This window comes from Trichechus manatus, unplaced genomic scaffold, assembly GCF_000243295.1.
Source record: "Trichechus manatus latirostris isolate Lorelei unplaced genomic scaffold, TriManLat1.0 scaffold00003, whole genome shotgun sequence".
Lineage (NCBI taxonomy): Eukaryota > Metazoa > Chordata > Mammalia > Sirenia > Trichechidae > Trichechus > Trichechus manatus.
The window spans coordinates 8,349,773-8,370,968 of record NW_004443939.1 but is presented as its reverse complement, the minus strand read 5'-3'; the positions used below and the strand labels follow the sequence as shown (position 1 = coordinate 8,370,968).

The 21,196-nt window shown below is 45.4% G+C and overlaps 1 protein-coding gene across 1 annotated transcript in view; it reads left to right on the top strand.

Moving 5' to 3' along the window:
- KANK4 (KN motif and ankyrin repeat domains 4) overlaps nucleotides 1-21,196 on the top strand; it is a 48,426-nt gene that overhangs the window by 12,892 nt on the left and 14,338 nt on the right. The window contains exons 4-8 of the mRNA XM_004369000.2: nucleotides 2,106-2,324; nucleotides 6,171-6,258; nucleotides 8,449-8,668; nucleotides 13,876-14,018; nucleotides 17,987-18,187. Of these exons, the coding sequence (XP_004369057.1) occupies nucleotides 2,106-2,324; nucleotides 6,171-6,258; nucleotides 8,449-8,668; nucleotides 13,876-14,018; nucleotides 17,987-18,187 (871 nt within the window). The remainder of the gene's footprint in view (nucleotides 1-2,105; nucleotides 2,325-6,170; nucleotides 6,259-8,448; nucleotides 8,669-13,875; nucleotides 14,019-17,986; nucleotides 18,188-21,196) is intronic.

Genomic DNA, 21,196 nt, shown 5'->3' with positions numbered 1-21,196 from the left:
CAGTGGTTAAGAGCTCAGCTGCTAACCAAAAGATTAGCAGTTCGAATCCACCAGCCACTCCTTGGAAACCCTATGGGGCAGTTCTGCTCTGTCCTGTAGGGTTCTATGAGTCAGAATTGACTCAACGGCAACAGGTTTTTCTTTCTTTCTTTTTTTAAATAGGATTTCCAAGGAGTAACTGGTGGATTTGAAGTGCCAACCTTTTGGTTAACAGCCGTGGCTCTTAACCACCGCACCACCAGGGCTCCACTGGAGACACCTCACACAGACACACAGACACACACACACACACATACACACACGTTGCCGTCGAGTGGATTCCAACTCATAGCGACCCTATAGGACAGAGCAGAACTGCACCATAGCATTTCCAAGCAGCACCTGGTGGATTTGAACTGCTGACCTTTTGGTTAGCAGCTGAACTCTTAACCACTACGCCACCAGGGTTTCCAGGAGACACCTAGGGAGCTTTAAAAAATATCAATATCTGTTCTCATCCCCAGAGATTCTGATTCAGTTAATTTGTCATGTGGTCCAGGTATTAGAATTTTAAACACCCCCAAGTGACCCTAATGTGCAGTCCAGGTTAAGAACTTTTTCTCTAATTAAGGCAGCCTCTCCTCCCATCACTCTATCCCCATTGCCCTTTATAATTTTATTCACTGTTCTTATCGCTATCAGAATAAATCATTTGTTTACATATTTCTTTTCTATCTTCCCCTGCTAGAATATAAATTCTATTAAGGCAGGGACAGGAACCTTGGTAGCACAATGGTTAAGTGCTCTGGTGCTAACCGAAAGGTTGGCAATTCGAACCTACTCAGTGCTCCTCTGGAGAAAGACCTGGTGATCTGCTCCCGTTAAGATTACAGCCTAGGAAGCCCTATAGGGCAGTTCTACTCTGTCACCTGGGGTCACTTTGAGTCTAAAATAGACTCAGTGGCACCTAACAACAACAAAGGCAGGGACTTTGGGACAGCAGTAAGAACAGTGCTGGTACATAGTATATGCTTAGTAAATTTCTGTTGAATGAATGAGTGAACTTCCAGGTAAAGTTTTATTGACCCACTTCTAAGAAAAGCATTGCTTGGTAAATGTAATATGTTCTCCCATCTTACTTAATCACAAAAGCAAAAGGTTGTCCAAACACAATAGAGAAAGAAATACCTGGGATTTAAGCAAGACAAGACTGTGTGCACACTAGGGAACAGACTGGATTTGCAAATCCAGTGAGCACAGGGGCCTTGCAGTAGCCACCATTCAGAGAAAGGGCCTTAGGAGATTCAGTGGGGGCCATGGCTCCTGGCCTCCATGACTGTGTCCGGTGGCCCCAGAATTGGAAACGTTCATCTTAACACCAGCATCCCCCATCAGGGGTCTTCTGCTGACCGTCAGCAGAGGGATCAATAAGTCTTCCAGGATTGTCTCCATGACTTCTGGTCTATCACCTCAATAGAGTCATTTATAATTGAATTTATGGAATATTGTCGGGGAGGGGTCCCACAAGTCAAGTGGCGCATGCTCTTACTTTTGTTGTTCCAAGTGACAGCTTAAAGAGGCTGCAAGCGAGAAAGGCAGATGCTGGTGTTCAGATATCCGTACTGTTCACTGTATTCCCACGGAATCCCTGCTGCGAGTAGATGCAGATGAGTTCATTCCTAGTCAGGTGTAAGCTGGGCTACAGCAGGAGGGCTAAAGGCAGGCCTCACAATCACCCAGTGTCAGGCAAGTCAGATAACTCAGTGGGGGGGATATGTTTGCTTACACCTGGGCCCCTCTTTGGACCAGGCATTAGGATTCCAGAAGCAAATGCTTCCTTGAGAACCTTGGATTGCCTGACCAGTTAGGGAACTGGGTTTTGTGTGTTCGCTGCAAAGAGCTTATTTCATTATCTCTTCTGATGCCTCTAGCGTCAGAGCCTTTTGCTGCATGTTTCTCTGACACTGAGGTTCCTGGGGAGCCCCTCTCCCCGCCTGCAGGTGTGGAGATGGAGGATGTGATTGGCAGGCTAGGGAGTGTTATCTGAGGTCACCTCATTCCCATTACTGTTGACACAGGCACTGGGCAGGAAGGACAGAGCGAGTGACCTTTGTCTCCTCCCCTAGCTACGAGACCACCTCAAGTGAGGAGACCAGCGGTGAGGACAGCTCCCCTGAAGACTTGTCAGACAGTGAAGCTGAGAAGCAATGTGATGGCCCTGAACACAGGCAGGGCAAAGACACCCACTCCAGCTACGAGGCCAGGCAGGGTGTCCCTGAGGGCACCCATAATGCAGGCCAGGAAAGTAGGCCTGTGGAAGAAATCCCCCATCCCAAGGCTGAGAGGTGAGTCGAATGTGTGCAAATGGAGCACTTGTTCCTCTGAGAAAGACAAGGGTATTTGTTCATCTGTTCATTCATTTATCCATTCATTCACCAATATTGAGTTTCCATCAGATGCCAGGCACTGTGTGCTAACGTAACTAACCTGTTGTGATGCCTGTCTTCACGGAATATACTGCCATAGTGTCTTAGCTTCCTAGGGCTGCAGTAACAGAATACCACAGAGTGGGCGGCTTTAAAGTCTCACAGTTTTGGAGGCTAGGAGTTCCAATCAGGGTATCGGCCATGTTGATTCCTTCTGAGGGTTCTGAGAGAAGAACTGTTCCATGCCTCTCTCCTCGCTTCTAATGGCTGCAGGCAATCCTTGGTGTTCTTTGGCTGCTTGTATCTTCACGTAGCGCTTTCTCCCTGTGCGGGACTCTGTCTCCATGTCTGCCCTCCTCTTTTGTAAGCCACCACTCAAAAGGGATTAGAACCCACTCTACATGACCTTGTTAACTTTGATGATAATATCGTCAAAGAAAGACCTTATTTCCCCAAACAAGGTCACATTCACAGGTACAGGGGTTAGGACTTCAATGTATCTTTTTAGGGGACACAATTTAATTCATAACACATAGATAGAGCTCTAGGTATAAAGCTAACATTTATCAAGCACTTAAAATGTGAACGACTACATGTATTATATAATCCTTTTAACAATCCTACAAGTTAGGTATTACCATAATCCCCACTTTCAAACCAAAAAAAAAAACAAACCCATTGTGGTCGAGTCGATTCAGACTCATAGCAACCCTGTGGGACAGAGTAGAACTGCCTCATAGGGTTTCCAAGGCTACAATCTTTATGGAAGCAGACTGCCACATCTTTCTGCAGCAGAACACCTGGTGGGTTCTAACCATCGACCTTTTGGTTAGCAGCTGAGCAGTTAACCACTGCACCACCAGGGTTCCTTAGCCTCACTTACAGATGTGGAAACAGAAGCTTACAGAAGTTAAGGACACAGCTGGCAGAGTGGGAATTCCCACCCAGTTCTTCCTGATTCTCAACCACCAGCTTTTCTGCCTCTCCCATTGGCTGTGCTGACACGACCTTGTCTCTTTAAAAGTGAGTACAGGTCGTGAGATGATTAAAGGAGCACTGCTGTTGGAGTTGGACCCCACCCAGATTCACATCCTGCCTCTGTCACCAGCAGTGTGACTTGGGGCAAGTTACTGAAGCTGTGGTGGCCTCAGTTCCTCATCTGTAAAACGTGGATAATAGCAGCCTGACAGATTTGACTGAGAATTAAATGAGAAAAAGTCTGAAAAATGCCTAGCACAGTGACTGGCACATAGTAGGCTGTCAGTCCCAAGCCCCATACCCACTGCCATTGAGTCAAGTCCGACTCATAGTGACCCTGTAGGACAGAGTAGAACTGCCCCATAGGGTTTCCAAGGCTGTAAATCTTTTTTTAATTATTATTAATTTTTTTAACTATACTTTAGATGAAGGTTAACAGAGCAAACTGGTTTCTCATTAAACAATTAATATACATATTGTTTTGTTACGTTGGTTGCCATCTCCACGACATGTCAACATTCTCCCCTTCTCCACCTTGGGTTCCCCATTACCAGCTTTCCTGTCCCCTCCTGCCTTCTCTTCCTTGCCCCTGGGCTGGTGTGCCCCTTTAGTCTCGTTTTGTTTTATGGGCCTGTCTAATCTTTGGCTGAAGTGTGAACCTCAGGAGTGACTTCAGTACTGAGTTAAAAGGGAGTCCAGGGGCCATACTTTTGGGGTTTCTCCAGTCTATGTCAGACCAGTAAGTCTGGTCTTTTTTGTATGTGTATGTGAGTTACAATTTTGTTCTACATTTTTCTCCGGCTCTGTCCAGGAACCATTATTGTGATCCCTGTCAGAGCAGTTGGTGGTGGTAGCCAGGCACTGTCTAGTTGTGCTGGACTCAGTCTGATGGAGGCTGTGGAGGCTGTGGTAGTTGTGGTCCATCAGTCCTTTGGACTAATCTTTCCTTTGTGTCTTTGGTTTTCTTCATTCTCCCTTTCTCCAGACGGGGTGAGATCAGTGGAGTATCTTAGATGGTCGCTCACAAGCTTTTAAGATCCCAGACGCTACTCATCAAAGTGGAATGTAGAACATTTTCTTTATAAACTATGTTATGCCAATTGAGCTAGATGTTCCCTGAGACCATGGTCCCCACAGCCCTCAGCCCAGTAATTTGGTCCCTCAGGGAGTTTGGATATGGCTATGGAGTTTCCATGACGTTACCAAGGCTGTAAATCTTTACGGAAGCAGACTGCCACATTTTTCTCCCACAGAGTGGCTGGTAGGTTTGAACCACCGACCTTTCAGTAAGTAGCTGAGTGCTTAATCACTGTGCCACCAGGGCTCCTAGGCTCTCAATATGTGGTAAAAGTAAGAACAATAAGAACCATTATCATTATTATCATTATCCCCAGTAGTAATGAGTTTAAGGGAGTTCAGGTCAGATCAAAGAAAAAGATATGACCACGAGATAGCAGTGTTGCACATCAAGTTATTTTGGGGGCTGATGCATTGACAGCACATGGAGGGGGCAGTCCCCACAAGAGGAGGTTTTCTACGTGGCACAAGGAGCCACAGGAAAGGGAAGAGGTTATGAAAACCGTGGGGAAGAGGACAAGGTGGGTGGGGGAGACTGACGTTTGCCTTCGTGATGTCCTGCAGCATGGTGGGGAGTCTTTGGGTCAGGGAACTCTGAAGGACAGACTCAGCTGGGGTCCTTATACCTATAGGGTTTTATATTATCTAAGGAAACCCTGGTAGTGTAGTGGTTAAGAGCTACGGCTGCTAACCAAAAGGTCGGCAGTTCAAATCCACCAGACACTCCTTGGAAACCCTACGGGGCAGTTCTACTCTGTCCTATAGGGTCGCTATGAGTCGGAATCCACTCAACAGCAGTGGGTTTTTCTAGCAGATGTTTGGCCCATTTTTGAGGGGTATGTGGAGCAGGCAGTCTCTAAGTGGCTAAAAATCTGCTTATTTGGGCTATTTCTAAAATAATTGAGTGGTACAATTTGAATTTGGCACCAGCAGGCTTTTTTGGGCTAATGGGCCTTAGCTTGCTATGAAAAAGTAAACCGCCTGGTGCCAATTCACAGAGCTCATCTTTGGCTCATTCATATAACACCAGCTGGGTTGTAGGAGGAGTGATGAGTGGTGTCAGGAAGTCTGCAGGGCTGCCCCAACATGGCGGCACCATAAGGATGTGCAGAGTGAGTGAAGCATCCTGTTGACTGAGGCCATTAAGTCCAACTCAGGCCTCTTGGTGCTGTGAGACTCTGCCCTTACACTGACACAAGGAAAGTGTCCCACCGCGGGCACCCGGCTTAATCAATTCTCATTTTATTGATTCTATTAGCACTTATAGTGTCCTTCATGGGAGAATAACCTGAAGAAATTTCCTAGTGTGGATTGAGTTCTTTGGATTTTTCAAATCACCCAGGCAGAACGTTTTTAGTCCAAAGTCATTAAGACAAGCCTCCCTTTCCCAGCATGTTAGGAATTGCCATTAGGCCTGCAGCCCCTAGAATCGTTTAGTTATCTGCCACCACCCCTGAAAACAGCAGGTGAAAGAGCAATGCTCTCGACTCATTCTCCAGGAAAGTTCAGAAGCCAAGGCTTGTCATCAGGATGCTGTGTTCACCCCATATTTCTGAGGAATGGCCCTTGTCTTGGAGAGATGCCCAGTTTGGGTGTTCACCTCTGAGAAGTGAAAGAGGAGAATGAAACTCAAGGTGGGAAAAATGAAAAATATTTTGATCAACATGGAGACTGATATATATGTATTTTTTTTTTTTTTTTTCCCTCTAGATATAAACCCTCTGAAGAATTTCTTAATGCATGCCAGGCACTGAGCCAGCATCTGCCAGAAATTGAGACCACCACTGACCGGCTCTTGGTATTGTGATCTTTCTTTGTCATGTAAGATCTCTGTACTGTTTAAGCACTTAGCTCCAGCTGGGTAACTTTGGTCCATTGCCCAGGCAGTCAGGGTGAGTGTGTACGCATGAGTCCTTCTCCTCTGGGTGCTCTCTCGTTGGTTCACGTGCTGCTGCTTGAAGTGATTGATTATGCTGAGAAAAGGGAGCCAGTCGACAGGCGCAAGGAAGCAGGCCAGGTGCACAGAGGCACTTACCAAGTGTTATTAAGCATCGCACCCCTGAATGCCTGTCATAAAATGCTGTTTGCGGCTTAGGCTCAAAATGGCTTCACGGCTTGAGAAAACTGTATGTCGAGTAGAAAGAGTACGCAGGAAAAAAACGTGAGTTCTATTCCAGAACTATCATCTGTGAGAGAGTGGGCAAGCCGGCTCACCACTGAGGGCCTCAGTTTTCCCATCGAAGAAAATGAGAATGGACAGGATGTCTCCCTCACCTTCAAGCCCTGACATTCCATTCTGTAGTCTTTACTAGTTTCCTTATAGTGTACCTCTGGGCCAAGGGACCAGAAACAAAATACATCTGTTTGCTCCTTAACACCTTCATGATCCAAGGTCATTTAAACATATAACTATTGGGGTCTACTTTTAATCAAGAAATATTGGCATAGACATTTTCCCAAGTTATGAGAGCATCTGGTAAGACCCAAAGTGTAACAGCTTGTAAGCATTTTATAACCCATTTTGCTCTCCTTGCAGGAAGAGTCCTGCCTACCTTTTGGTTAACAGCATAGTGCTTTAGGGGAGTTCTAGGAGTTAAAAAAGGAAAAAGATCAATTTAGCAGTGTTTATCGCATGCCCGTTAACTATTTTATCTTAGCTGATTTGGCAAATAGCTGCTCCCAGATTGTTAAAGAACCAATATGCAATATGAATATTAATTGAAACTGTTATTTATTCTTAAATGAATTACAGAACTAAGCTATTTCTTAGCTCTTCATTTAAAACCCACTACTATGTTCCTTAATATTAGCATCTTCTTCCAGATTCTTTTGAAGATTCCATGGTAAAAGGAGATGCTCTGATATATAAGTGTTTCAGCCATAAGGATCATTTCCTGCCCCAGAAAAATAATCAGAGAATGCATGTAACACAAGTCCTGCACCACACCCATGTTAAGAGCAAAGCACAGAACCACCACCTACCTTGAGACAAAGTGGACTGTAGAAGGATCTTACTCTGTAGAGCTATGGGAGTAAAGAAGCCTGATGTTATTTTTACGCCCATTTTATAGATGACACAAAGTGCAGAAAGGTTATATGACTTCCAAGGTCACAGAGCAGAGCCAGGACTTCAACCCTTGTCACACTGATTTTGTGACTCCAAATCCAGTGCTCTTTCCCATATAAAAACACATTTCCTTTTACCGGAATGAATATGGCATCATTCCTAATACTCACACCCCAATAGTTTCTCCCCTCCTTTAGGTAATAATCCAAACATGTCCTCTTTTAAACATTTAGTCATGTCGTACACAACGTTGATGTCATTGACTCAGGCACTCTCCTCGTTCATGGTTCCCAAGGAGCTGAATACTACAGATAGTGGGGTCCTACCCCGGGTTGTTAAGCCTTTTACTCTGAAGGTCCTAGCAAAGCTTAAAAGCCAAAAATAACTCAAGCACACCTGTTATGGGTTTTATTTTAAGCATAAATTGGGTATGTTGTTTGTCTTAAGCTTTGAACATGCATTTTTCCCATTAGTTAAATGTTGTGACTTTCCAGCTATGCCTATTTAGAACACACAAGAGCCCTGGTACAGTCTGGGGCAAGGTCAATATGGGCTGGCGCTATGAGCATGAAAGAGAGGGTCTTGGTCACCTTGTGCATTCAGAGATGTGATCTAAACTTATGGTATTCTCAAACTGTCATCTGGTAGAGCTCTTATTACTGATGTTGCCCTCCCAATCCTCCTTTCTGTCTTTCTGCCTCACGTGGGGGGATGATTGCACGGGTACAAAGTATGTTGTTACATCCCCAGTCCCATCGGCTCTGAACTCTGCAGGAATAACTCACACAGAGAGTTGGACGGAGCTGAAGGGATAGAGGCAGAAGCATCCAAACTCGACTTTTCCTAGTGAAAACTAGCACCCCAGCTGGGGCACTCCAGGCCAGGTAACCTCCTGTAATTGGAATTTTTTTGGTGTTTCAGAGGCAAAGTTTGAATACCATCAGTCAAGAGTGGTTCCGTGTCTCCAGCCGGAAGTCATCTAGCCCTGCTGTGGTGGTCGCCTACCTCCATGGGGTCCAGTCCCATTCGCCCCACTTCCTAAAGCTGCTTGTCAACTTGGCTGATGGCAACGGGAACACAGCCCTTCACTACAGTGTGTCCCATTCCAACTTCTCCATCGTGAAGTTGCTGCTGGAGACAGGTCAGAAATGGTTGCATCTGCTCAGTTTGGGTCCCTCCATGAGGGGCAATTCTTGTATTACTCTTCTTTCAGGCAAGGAAATTCTTCACTGTTCCAAGTTCCTGCTGTATTCCAGGAGCTGAGCTAGACCACTTTGCCTTTATTATGTCATTTATTCTTCACAACACTCTTGTGATGCGGATATTATTATCCTCATTTTGCAATTGAGGAAACTGAGGCTCAGAGAGTTACAAAATTTGCTAGGGGCCGAGTGCTGGTAAGTGGTAGAGTGAGGTTTTGAACTCTGGTCTGTCCGACTCCAGAGCTATATACCATATTGCCTCTAGGAATGATCATGTTTTAACCATCCTCATAAGATACTTTTTAACAAAGACCATGGCTCCGTTAGACCAGTTGGATTAATTCATCCCTCATCAGGTATTTATTGACTATGTATAACGTCCATAATGTCTACAAAGGGATGCACAGGTGAGCCAGGTGTGAGCCCTCTGCTTCCCAAGAGCTTACAGCCTAATAATCAGGGTGGAGTTGGATGATGGCCCGTAAGAGAAGGATGTAGAATGTGACTTAAGGACTCAGAAGAAGCAAGAACATGACCAGTTTGAGGAACAGGAAAGGTGCACTGAGGTGGGTAGGGTTCCGGCAGACAGAGAAGCTGTCCCAAGTAAAGAAAACACCTTGTTGTTGTTAGTTGCCATTGAGTCAGCTCCAACTTATGGTGACCCCATGTACAACGGAATGGAATGCTGCCTAGTCCTGCACCATCTTCACGATTGTTGGTACGCTCGAGTTCATTGCTACGGCCACTGAGGGGATCATCTAGGGGGATCATCTTCCAGCAGTGTATCAGACAATAATCTGTTGTGATCCATAGGGTTTTTATTGGCTAATTTTCAGAAGTAGATCACCAGGCCTTTCTTCTTAGACTTTCTCAGCCTGGAAGCTCTACTGAAACCTCTCCACTATGGGTGACCCTGCTGGTATTTGAAATACCAGTGGCATAGCTTCTAGCATCACAGCAACGTGCAAGCCACCACAGTACAACAAACTGACGGACAGGTGGTGAGAGAACACTTTACAAGAGCTGTGAAACTTCACATGATCTCTACTTATTTGGCATGTATCATTTAATCTCATAACAACACTATTATTAAGTATTATTATCTCTGTTTTATAGATGAGGAAAGTGACACAAAAGTGAACAAACTTGCCTAGATCGCTTGATGACTAAGTGTGTAGCTGGGGTTTCAAGTCAAGGCTGTTGGGTTGCTGGCCTCCAGGAACTGGTGCATATGCTAGACCTGTGACCCTTATTTTAGGAGCCTGAGTTGGGAGTTTAACTGGGCATCAAGAACCTGAACTTAGCACTCAGCAGCTTTCCCCCAACTTGAATCTTGTCTGTCCTGGCTTAAATTGCTCCTGAATGAAAGGCAGCTTCCCCGTTCTGGTCTTCAAGATCCCATACACCCCAGCTCCTGCCTGCCTTTGCCTTCCCCGCTGCCATGATGCTCTCCTCCTTCCCTCCACCCCAGCCATGCTGGCCTCAGGCTCACCAAGCTCTTTCCCTCCTTACGAACTTTGCAGTTTCTTTCTGTCTGGGCTGTTTTCCCCAGATTCTTCTTCTGAGTGGCTCCTTCTCATCACTGAAGTCACAGCTCAAATGTCACTACCTCAGAAGTCACCTCCTGTAAAGTGGCTGCCTCCATCTCTCTCTCTAGGGGAGTGCCCTCTTTATTTCTGTAGATGGTCTTTGCTTGTCATTTCTATCCAACAGAAGGTAAATGCAGTCAAAGGAGGGCTCTTGTCTGTCCTGTTCACGTCTGTTTCCCCAGTGCCTAGAATAGTTCCTGGCTGACTCATACATAGTAAGCATTGAGTGCATCTATCTGTCAAATGAATGAGTGGGTTAATGACTCCTGGTTAGGTTAAATTCCAAAAAACTTCCAATTCTCCAAAATTCTGTTAAGTAGCCTTGAAGCTCTTCACCCAGACAGGATAGGTAACATACACACTTCACAGCCTAAAGTTCTGAATGGATGGTTAAAATGGTTAACCTGCTCAGCTGCCAAGGGAAAAGTTGGTCATTTGAGTTCATTCAGAGATACCTCAGAAGAAAGACCTAGTTATCTACTTCTGAAGGAAAAAATCAGCCATTGAAAACCTCTGGAGCATAATTCTACTCTGACACACATGGGGTCACCGTGAGTTATAATTGACTCGAAAGCCATTGTTCTTTTTTTAAAGTTCTGACCGCTTTCCACATCCTCAAAGGAAGACTGAATTACAGCTCTAAAATCGAGTGAATTTTATTGGATTTCAGTTTTTCATGGATTCATGGATAACGTAAAAGTGGTAGCTCAATTGAGAAAGGAACATAATTCAGTGGAGGATGCCTCTGTTCCGTTTACTGTGTTCAGTGTTGGGGCCGTTCACCGTAGAACATAAATAATAGCAACTACTGCTTTTTGAATGCCTTCTCTGTCCCAGACACTGTGCTAGGTACAATATACATATATGTTACCATATACAGCCTTGCAGGTATTATGAAGCAGATATTAATTGCATTTTCCAAATCTGAGGCTCAAAGAGGTTAAGTAATGTGGTCAAGGTCACACAGCCAGTGAGTAGCCAAGCCAGAATTCCAACCGAGCTTTGTCACACTCCCAATATGGGCTTTTTCTACTACCACAAACTAGGTTTCAGGGCCACTACGAGACTTGGGGAGCACCTATAATGTGCAAGATGAATCCAAAGATCAGTAACATATACCCCATGTCTTTAAGTAGCTCACAGACTTGTGTGTTAGAAGTTTTCCTGGTGGGCCGGGCCAGGGCAGAGAATGAACAGCCTAAGATTTGGTTGTTAGAAATTTCTACTAATGTTGACTAAGAATTCAGTTAATATTCATCGAATTTAAAGTGGTTTGAAAGCTTTTCCTTTTAACATACTGAAATAGCTCAAGAGCCGTGAGCAAAATGTATGAAGGGGGTGAGGAGAACATGCTGAAAATGCTATTACTTTCACTCTTCTGTAGAAGGGGGTGTTGAGAGTGACAGATCTGTCATACTCCCAAACTTGGGCTCCCTTCTGAGGTAGTTGTGGAGCATCCAGAAAGCACATCACAAACTGTAAATGGCCGTACAGAAGTTACTTTTTATTATTAGTTTATATGCTAAAGAATGGAGGGCAGTGGTGATTCAATTGTAGAATTCTCGCCTTCCATGTAAGGAGACCCAGGTTCGATTCTCGACTAATGTGCCTCATGCACAGCCACCACCTGTCTGTCATTGGAGGCTTGCATATTGCTGTGATGCTGAACAGGATTCAGCAGAGCTTCCAGACTAAGACAGACTGGGAAGAAAGCCCTGGTGATCTTCTGAAAATCAGCCAATGAAAACCCTATGGATCATAACGGCCTGATCCCATTGTGCATGGGGTTCCCATAAGCCAGGGGCCAAGTGATGGCAGCTAGCAACAACAGTGTTAAAGAATGGAGCGATCGGTACACTTCCACTGGTGAAGTTCTTAGTAATCATCCTTTATTTCGCTGGAATGCCACTAAAGAGGGGATGAAGCATGGTGAGTGATCAGTGCATGCTCAGTCAAGAACACTTCTCCTCTCTCACCTCCGGGGGAAGTTGGCTTTGCTCCTTGGTGGATGCTCCACAGCATCTGCTGCAAAAGCCCCTGGTTTTCAGACCCTTCCCTGAGCCCACCTGGGCAGGAGTCAGACCTCACTCTACCAGCTACAAGTCCTGTTTCTTAAGAGATGAAAGAGAACTGGCAACCTAAGGCTCAGTTACGCATCTTAAAAGCAAATATAAAATAGTCAAGGGGTTAAAAAAAAAAGGTCATTAACAAGGCAGTGCAAATATTCATTTCAACAAGACAGGACTGTGAGGCTATGCTCAGGGCTATTATTTGGCTTTGGTAGCTAACCCTGTCATGACAGTGGCCAGAGGGGCTGCAGGGAGGGGGGTGCTGATAAATGAGCCGAACTGATTGTTCTGTATCCACAGGCATCCTGATATTACTGACCAACCACCTTCCAGTCGACTCAGACTCATAGTGACTCCATGCGTGTGTCAGAGTAGAACTGTGCTCCATAGGATTTTCAATGGCTGATTTTTTGGAAGTACATTGCCAGGCCTTTCTTCTGAGGTGCCTCTGGGTGACTCCACCACCTACCTTTTGGTTAGCAGCCCAGTGCATTAACTGTTTGCACCACTAGGGATTCTAAATAGTGAGAGTGAATCTTAAAACCCGCAGCTGTGGTGGGGATAGTGATGGGCTTTAGGGTCATACAGATGTGGGTCCAGTTCACACTTCACCTGCATTTGGGCAGTTCATGTAACTTCTGTGAGCTTCAGTTTCCTCATCTGTAAAATGGGAATAATGTCTTATACTCCGATTTAGAAAATACAGTCAAGGTCACTGGACCCCTTGGCTGTTGCTAACTCTACTATGGACCTTCCTTTCTGTGTTTCCTCAAGAAAATTGTAAAGAAAAGAAGCCAGTTTTTTGTTTTTGTTTTGACTTTGTTGTGGTGAAATATATATAACAAAAAGTTTGCCATCTTAACTATTTTTAAGTGTACAATTCAGTGACATGAATTACATTTACCATGTTGTACTACTATGACCAATATCTATTTTCAAAAGTTTTACATCACCCCAGACAGAAACTCAGTACCCCTTCATCAGTAATTCCCATCTCTCCCTTTTCCAGCCCTTGGTAACTATTAACAGACTTCTGTCTGTATGCATTTGCCTATTCTAGATACTTCGTATAAGTGGGATCCCATAATATGTGTCCTTTTCTATCTGACTTATTTCACTCAGCATAATGTTTTTGAGGTTCATCCATATTGTGGCATGTATCAGTACTTAATTTATCTTTATGGCTGACTAATAGTCCATTGTATGGATATACCACGTTTTTATCATTTATCTATTGATGGACACTTGAGTTATTTCCACCTGTTGGCTATTGTTACTAATGCTGCAATGAACATTTGTTTACTGAAGTCAGTTTTAAAGCCTGCTAAATTGTAAAACACCGACTCCACTACTGTAAAAGGATTCTGCTATTCCGTGCGTGGCCTTTTAACCAGCAGGCAGTATCCTGTTGAACCGGCCAAAGCGGAGTCTGACTTCTGACACTTCGGGGTTTATTCCCTTAGCCCGCGCGCATTGCTTCTCTTGCAGGTGTCTGCAATGTGGACCATCAGAACAAGGCTGGCTATACTGCCGTGATGATCACCCCTTTGGCATCTGCAGAGACTGATGAAGACATGGCTGTTGTCCGGAAGCTCTTAAGAGAAGGAAATGTGAACATCCAAGCTACTCAGGTAGGACGTGTGAACATAATCTCCTCTTTAATAAATGCAGAGGCACTTCCCTGCTGTATTCTGCCAGTGGGGTGAGACACTCCATGCAGATCCATGCAGATTTTTTAACCCAAGACAACTGGGGCCTCCAGATGACACCTGTCTAAAGCCTGAACATTTGGTTTTCCTTAAAGGTTCCTGAGACCCAGACAGGATCGGACAGAGGTCAGTGAGCATCTACTCTGTGTCCCAATCTAAATGGCAAATTCCATCTGGACTCGACTTCTCAATCAAACATTCCCACAGTTAGCAGTTTGGCTGCTCTAGGAAAGCCCCTGCAGGTGACCCACCCTGGTCCATGACCACAGGCATCTAACTAGGCAGGGTGCTCTTTGGAGGTCTGGTCCTCTCTGTTGTCCCTTCTCTCCCCAAAGCCCTTTAACAAAGCCACGAGTCCCCAGCATAATGAAGAAAGGAGTGGAATCCAGGGCAGACAGGAGTTTCTGCTGAACAGGGGTTGTGAGAGTCCCCACCTCCCAGGTCTCAGCTTCAGCACAGTCATTGGCAAGGTCCACTGGTGACTGATTAGCCACCAGCCTCCTAAGCAACGGGCTTCCTAACGTCATTTAAATAGCCAGACCTCCAGACCCTCCTGTTTTCTTACCTCTCCACCAACCAGTGTGAGTGACACTGCTCCAGGCACACAGTGCCCCAGTCCCCAGGAGCAGTGCTGTGGGCCAGGCTAAGAAGAGTGGTTGCAATCATGAGCCAGTGGGGCCCTAAACAAAGGTAGTAGCTGGGGAGTCAGTACATGTGGGCTCTACCAGTTCACTGGGCTACAGTGGGCCCCAGGGTCAGAAGGGCCCTTATAGGTCACTTAGATCTACCCCCTGTTCTTTCTCAAAATCCTACCAGATGGTCTCCAGTTTCCTTATACACCTCCAATGTCAGGGACCTTGCTTTCTACCAAAACACCCCATTCTTTACTCTGGGCAACTAATAATTTTTTAACCTGAGCCAAAATCTGATGCTCTGAACCTTTTATGGAACATTTAAGTAGGAGAAATATTTTGGTGTTCATTCCAAGAAAGATCTTGCAAACAGCAAAGGTATAGGAGGAAACTCAGGGAGTTTAGGATGTCTCTTCAACTTTTGGGCCCATTTACTTGCAAACACAGAGTAGGGGCCTGGTCTTTACACAGGAGGGCTTTGAGTTAAACAAATCTCCACATAAAACAATAGGAACTCTTCAAAAGGGCACTTGTCTGTCTTGATCAATACAGGAACAAGTAGGGTACATTTAACTCTCCTTCTCCCCTCAGAATGATCACTGATGGTAGCCAAATTGTCACCATCTGTGGAGGGTCTCAGATTTTACTCTACCTTCAAGCTAATAAGTTTGCCTGGATGTTGGCCGAAGACGTGAGTCTCCTGTGTCAGAAACAAAGGACAAGTTATTACTCACAGCAATAGCAATAGCCACAGTCAGCATTTGTGTCAGTTTCCACAGGATGGTGAGAAGTGGGCCAGAGGATACCTGCACACAAAGTGGGTTGTGTTACAGGAGAGGAACAGTGAGTTTAGGGAACCTGAATCTTTAATAATGAACAATAAGCATGCCTGCTCTTTGCTCTGGAGGGAGACACTATCTCTCTCTTCGAAGGCTATTCCCAGTACAAGCATCCTTGGAAAAATAGACTGGAATGAAAAAGCAGATAGTGCCTCACTCATATGACATGCAGAAAAGCAAAAGACCCATGGAAATTTGTCTCCAACAATATGTATAACTCCCCTGTTTCTTGCCCCTCCCCAAAGTGATTGCAGATGGTAGCCTAACCTAGCGGAAAAGTTACTTTGTACACTTCATCTAATAACAACCTACTGATGGTGAGAAACAGACATTTGTAGACCGACTTTCTGGTTTTCAAAGTATTTTCACCCATCTACCATCCCTACCCTACTGGACTTAATAAAGCTGTTTTCATTATGATAGTTATGTTTCCCATAAACATATCAATTTTTCCTGAATTGGTCCTCTTACAAGAGACGACGGTCACCAGTGATGAAAATCAACCCCCTCTTTTTACAGAGAAGGAAACTGATGCTCTAGGAGAGTAAAGGACTTGTCCCAGGTCACCGATGGAGAGGCAGAAATGTGTAGCTACACATTTTGTATGTACGAGGAGAAGTGAAGATACCAAGTTAAATGGGAGTGAGTGGGAGTCTCCTGGGGATAAGCTAATTATTTCTCTTGTATCTCCAGGGCCAGTGAAGTGCCTGGCATATGGAAACACCCGTAAATGATCATTGAATTAAGCTGTACTGAACTGAACCAGAAGGGAGGCAAGGAAGGAAGGGGCCTGGAGTCAGGCAGAAGGGCAGACACTGAACACAATCTGGATGTATCATCTGGCCTTCGTAACACTTGGAAAGAGGGGTCTGGATGGAAACCTAGTGGTCTGGTTAGTCCAGGAAACAACCATTACTTCTGAGCTGAATAAAAACAGACCAAAAAGTAAGCAGACATCTCTGGAAAGATCTGTCTGGGCCTCAGAGAAGTGGGGAGTCAAGGACACCTGATAATATATTCCCACATATTGAGCACCTATGACGGGCCAAGTGTTTGTCACACAGTATGTCTAATCCTCATACTGATCATCATATCTAACACTTACCTAGCACTAGTAAAGTGTTCAGCTCTGCCCTAAGCTCTTCCCACGTGTATTAACTCATTCAGTTCTCACAACAACCCTATGAGTTAGGTAATATTATTAATCATTCCTATTTTACCAAATTAGAAAAAGTCACAGAGAGGTTAACTTGCCCACATTTACAAAGCTAATTACTAAGTGGTACAGCCAGGATTTTTCTGATTCCAACCCCTTTCTTTTCTATGAACCCCAGCATTCTGGGCAAGGAAGCTTAATCCGTCAATGACTGCAGATTGGAGCTTTAATCAGTTAACATATCAGCAAACAGGTCCTCAGCACTTTGTAAGACACTGTGCTCGGAGCCACAAGGGATCTGAAAGAAGAGAAAACATAGTCCTGGACTCATTCTTACAACTTTACAAAGCCTGATCAGTACAATTAGGGAGAAAAGCTTGACTGGCCTAGAGCCTAAGAGAAGCATGAGGGCAAAATAGATACAGCGAGAAGACTGTGTATGTATACAGAAAATCTATGAGAAGTGAGAAGTGATGGTCAGTTTATAATCAGAAAAATTACTATTCTACATTACTACATTTACATATCTTATTTGATTCCCACAAAAGCCCTGTGAGGTACACAGGACAGATTGTTATTATATTAATTTATAAGGAAAAAAAAAAAGCCAAGATTCAGAGTCATGCACTAGTCAACAGCAGAACTAGAACTTGGACCCGGCTTTCGGACTATAATCAATGGCTACAGATTAGAAATGACCACAGGGAAATGCAAACAGATACCTCATTGAGGCAAGATGGTTCTGGGTGTCATTAAATGATTGCCGTAATTTTAAAAAGATAAGATTATAACATGTGAAAATACCAGAGGCATTCAGAGCAGGCCAGGGCCTTGCGCAGCAAGTCAGACTGGGGCAGACAGTAAGAAGCTAGGGTGCTGGAGCAGTCAATCCTTCATTTAGTCCGTCATTCAACACTTACCAGCACAAACTTGGTGCTGGGCACTGGGGAGACAGAGATGAAAAAGACTTAGTCCTAGCCATCAAAATTTCAGTCCATGAGAGAGAGAGGTTGACAGGTTGCAATACCAAGTGGCAAGTGCTGGGCTGAGTTTTGAATCCTGTACCTGGGGAGTTAGGGAAGGCTTTAGAAGAGGTAGCATTTGACTAGTGTCTTGGAAGAAGACTAGAAGTTTGCAGGCAGAAAAGGATGCATCCCATACCAAGGTCAGAAGGAAATTCAGATCAATGGCCATTTTCTTGAGATGTCTTCACTGAGCACACCCAGGTGGGAGAGGGGTCCATCTCTGTGGCTCTGTGTGCAGGGAGGCCAGACTGCGCTGATGCTGGGAGTGAGCCACGACCGGGAGGACATGGTCCAGGCGCTGCTCAGCTGCCAGGCGGACGTCAACCTGCAGGACCATGACGGAGCGTCGGCCCTCATGCTGGCCTGTCGCCATGGCAACGCGGACATGGTGCGGCTGCTCCTGGCACACCCGGCCTGTGACAGCAGCCTGACTGACAAGGTGAGACTTATAGGCAATTAACAAACAGCTGTTTAATTTCCGGTCCTGAGAGGGGCCTTGCCACCCAGCAGAATTCAAGGAACCGTGATACTGTTGTGGTAGCAACAGAATCAACGTCATAAGGTTGTTATGGGATTTAATGAGATGATACATAGTAGTAAAAGCCTTGGAGCTGGAAAACCCCAAATCCTACCCTTTCACACCACCGTCCTGGCCTGGGCTCTGAGCCTCATTTGGTCATGGCAATAACAGCACGTGGCTTTGAGGCAGCATCTTGGGCAGGGAATCTGTGCTAGCCGGTGGGAACTCCTGGAAAGCCAGATAAAGGAACCAATTGCAAATTATGGCCCCTCTCCAGTGGTGATCCACTTTACAGAGTGGCCCATTTCATCAAGCCAACCTGCTTGAAGTTACGATACCGGACACAGGCCTCTTAAACTTCCTTGTAAGGTCATGATGATGATGATGATAACAATGATGATGATAGCTAATGTGTATCAGTTGTTTACTCTGTGCCAGGTACTGTACTAAGCATTTATAATGGATCATCTCATTTAAATACTACAACAAGCTTATGAGGTTGATTCTGTTGTGACCATCACTTTTCAGATGAGGAAATGGAGGCACCGAGTGGATAGGTAACATACCCAGGATTACACAGCTAGTGGAAACTAGCTCCATTGAACTCCTAAGTCCATACTCTTAGCGGCTCCGTCATCATCACTGTTGTCACACTGAAGGGTCCATGTCTCTGGTTCCCTGCTGAAGCCCCAGCACCCAGCAGCATGCCTGCCACATTCAGGTGAATGAATCAACAATTGAAGGAAGGAATGCTTAAAACTTCCCAGATAAATCAGCAGTATGTAATCCTGTTACTGATAATTATTGTCATTAGCTGCTGTTGAGTCTGCCCCCCGACTCAGGGGGACCCCATGCATGACAAAACTAAAGGCTGCCTGATTTTGCACTGTCCCCATGATCAGTTGTGGATCAGACCATTGTTATCCATAGGGTTTTCATTGGCTGATTTTTGGAAGTAGATCTCCAGGCCTTTGTTCTTAGTCTGTCTTAGTCTGGAAGCTCCACTGAAACCTGTCCAGCATCATAGCAACACTGAAGCCTCTACTGACAGACAGTGGTGGCTGCCTATGAGGTGCATTGGTAGGAAATCAAACTTGAGTCTCCTGCAAAGAAAGTGAGAATTCTACCACTGAACCACCAATGCCCCCTACTGATAATTACAGTGGGTAGTATTTCTAGAGTACTCAGGGGAGCCAAACCCTTTGCATGCATTACCTCCCTTAACCTTCACAATAATCAATGAGTAGATACTGTGATCCCCATAAACTGTCTTAAGGCCACAAGCCGCTAACTAGCAGAGCAGGACTTAAAACCAGGTCTGACTCCGGTATCCTTAACGTTGGCACTGTAATTTAATGCTTTAAACAGACATCTCTATGCTTTTTTAGCATCCATAGTTCAAAGGGAACAAAAGCCCAGCCAAGAGAAGAGTCCCCTCCCTGCCCAGGGACATCCCTTCTTAATAAGCCACATCTGAACCACCCGAGATTGTTTATCGGTGCTTCAAGCTGCTGGGTCTGGCATAGCCATGCTGGGGGAGCAGGCATCTTGGTCCACTGTCTTCAGGTCCCATGAACCCCAGCTCTGCCCCAGAGCCATTTCCGAGATAATTAGAGCACTCAGACCCCCTTGAAATTCATATGGGAACAGGGGTGGGCTGCAGGAAATGTAAACCTCCTTTTCCAAACATTAAGCCAGACAAAGGATCTGTTAATGAGCTCCCTGCCAGGGTCACGCTGGGGGGAAGGAGGTAGCCGGTAATCTGGAGCAGGCCTGCACATCAAAGGCCTAGGACCCTCTTAGGAGGAACCACTGCTGCTGACATTGGAAGGCCTGGGGGGCAGAGGGTGAGGGAGGGCCAGGCGAGGGACCAAAAAAATAAAAACCAAACCCGTTGCCATAGAGTTGATTCCGACTCATACTGACCCTATAGGACAGGGTAGAACTGCCCCCAACGGTTTTCAAGGCTGTAGTCTTTACCGAAGCAGTCTGCCACGTCTTTCTCCCACAGAGTGGCTGGTGGGTTCGAACCACTTACCTTTCGATTAACAGCTGGGTGCTTAACTACTTCACCACCAGAGCTGGCCTTGGGAAGCCCCTGGTTAGCTGGGATAACCAAGCAGGGTGTCTGAGAGCATCTCCTGGCACCTCTGGAGGCCTATTCTTTGATAAGAGAGAACTCAGTGGCTTCTTTCAGGAGGTGAAGGAGGAGCCATGCAAGGAGGGCTCTGCTGCACTTTGGACAACTGAAGTGTGATTGTTAGAAGCATGGACTTTAAAATAAAACACTCTTGAGTTTGAATCTGGGTTCAGTCACTGTGTGCCTTTGGGCAGGTCATCTAACCACTCTAAGCCTACGTATAAAACCCGTTGCCGTCGAGTTGATTCTGACTCACAGCGACCCTATAGAACAGAGTAGAACTGCCCCATAGAGTTTCCAAGGAGCAGCTGGTGGATTCGAACTGCTTACCTTTTGGTTATCAGCCAAGCTCTTAACCCCTGCGTCACCAGGGCTGTGAGCTTACGTATGCCCATTTGTAAAATGGACATACATAAATATGGTAATGCATGCAATATGTTACAAAATATCTCGTTTGCTATCTAGGAGGTGTTCAATTGATGGTAACTGTTATCATTATGAATAAGTGAACAGTCATAGCTAAAGCAAAACAACCACCTCGGCAATGAGCAGGGGCCTCTGCCTTTGTTGGCAGTGTTTGGAGTTAGGGGAGCTGGTCAGAGGGAAATGGGCCCCAAAGGGAGAAGCCAACTGGCCGACACACTTGGCTTAGTCCAGTGGTTCTCAACTGGGAGGCAGTTCTGCACCCCCTCCCAGGGGTTGTTGTTGTTGAGTGCTGTTGAGTCGATTGTAGTGCATATCGACCCCATGTGACAGAGTAGAGCCGCCCCAGAGGTTTTTTTTTTTTT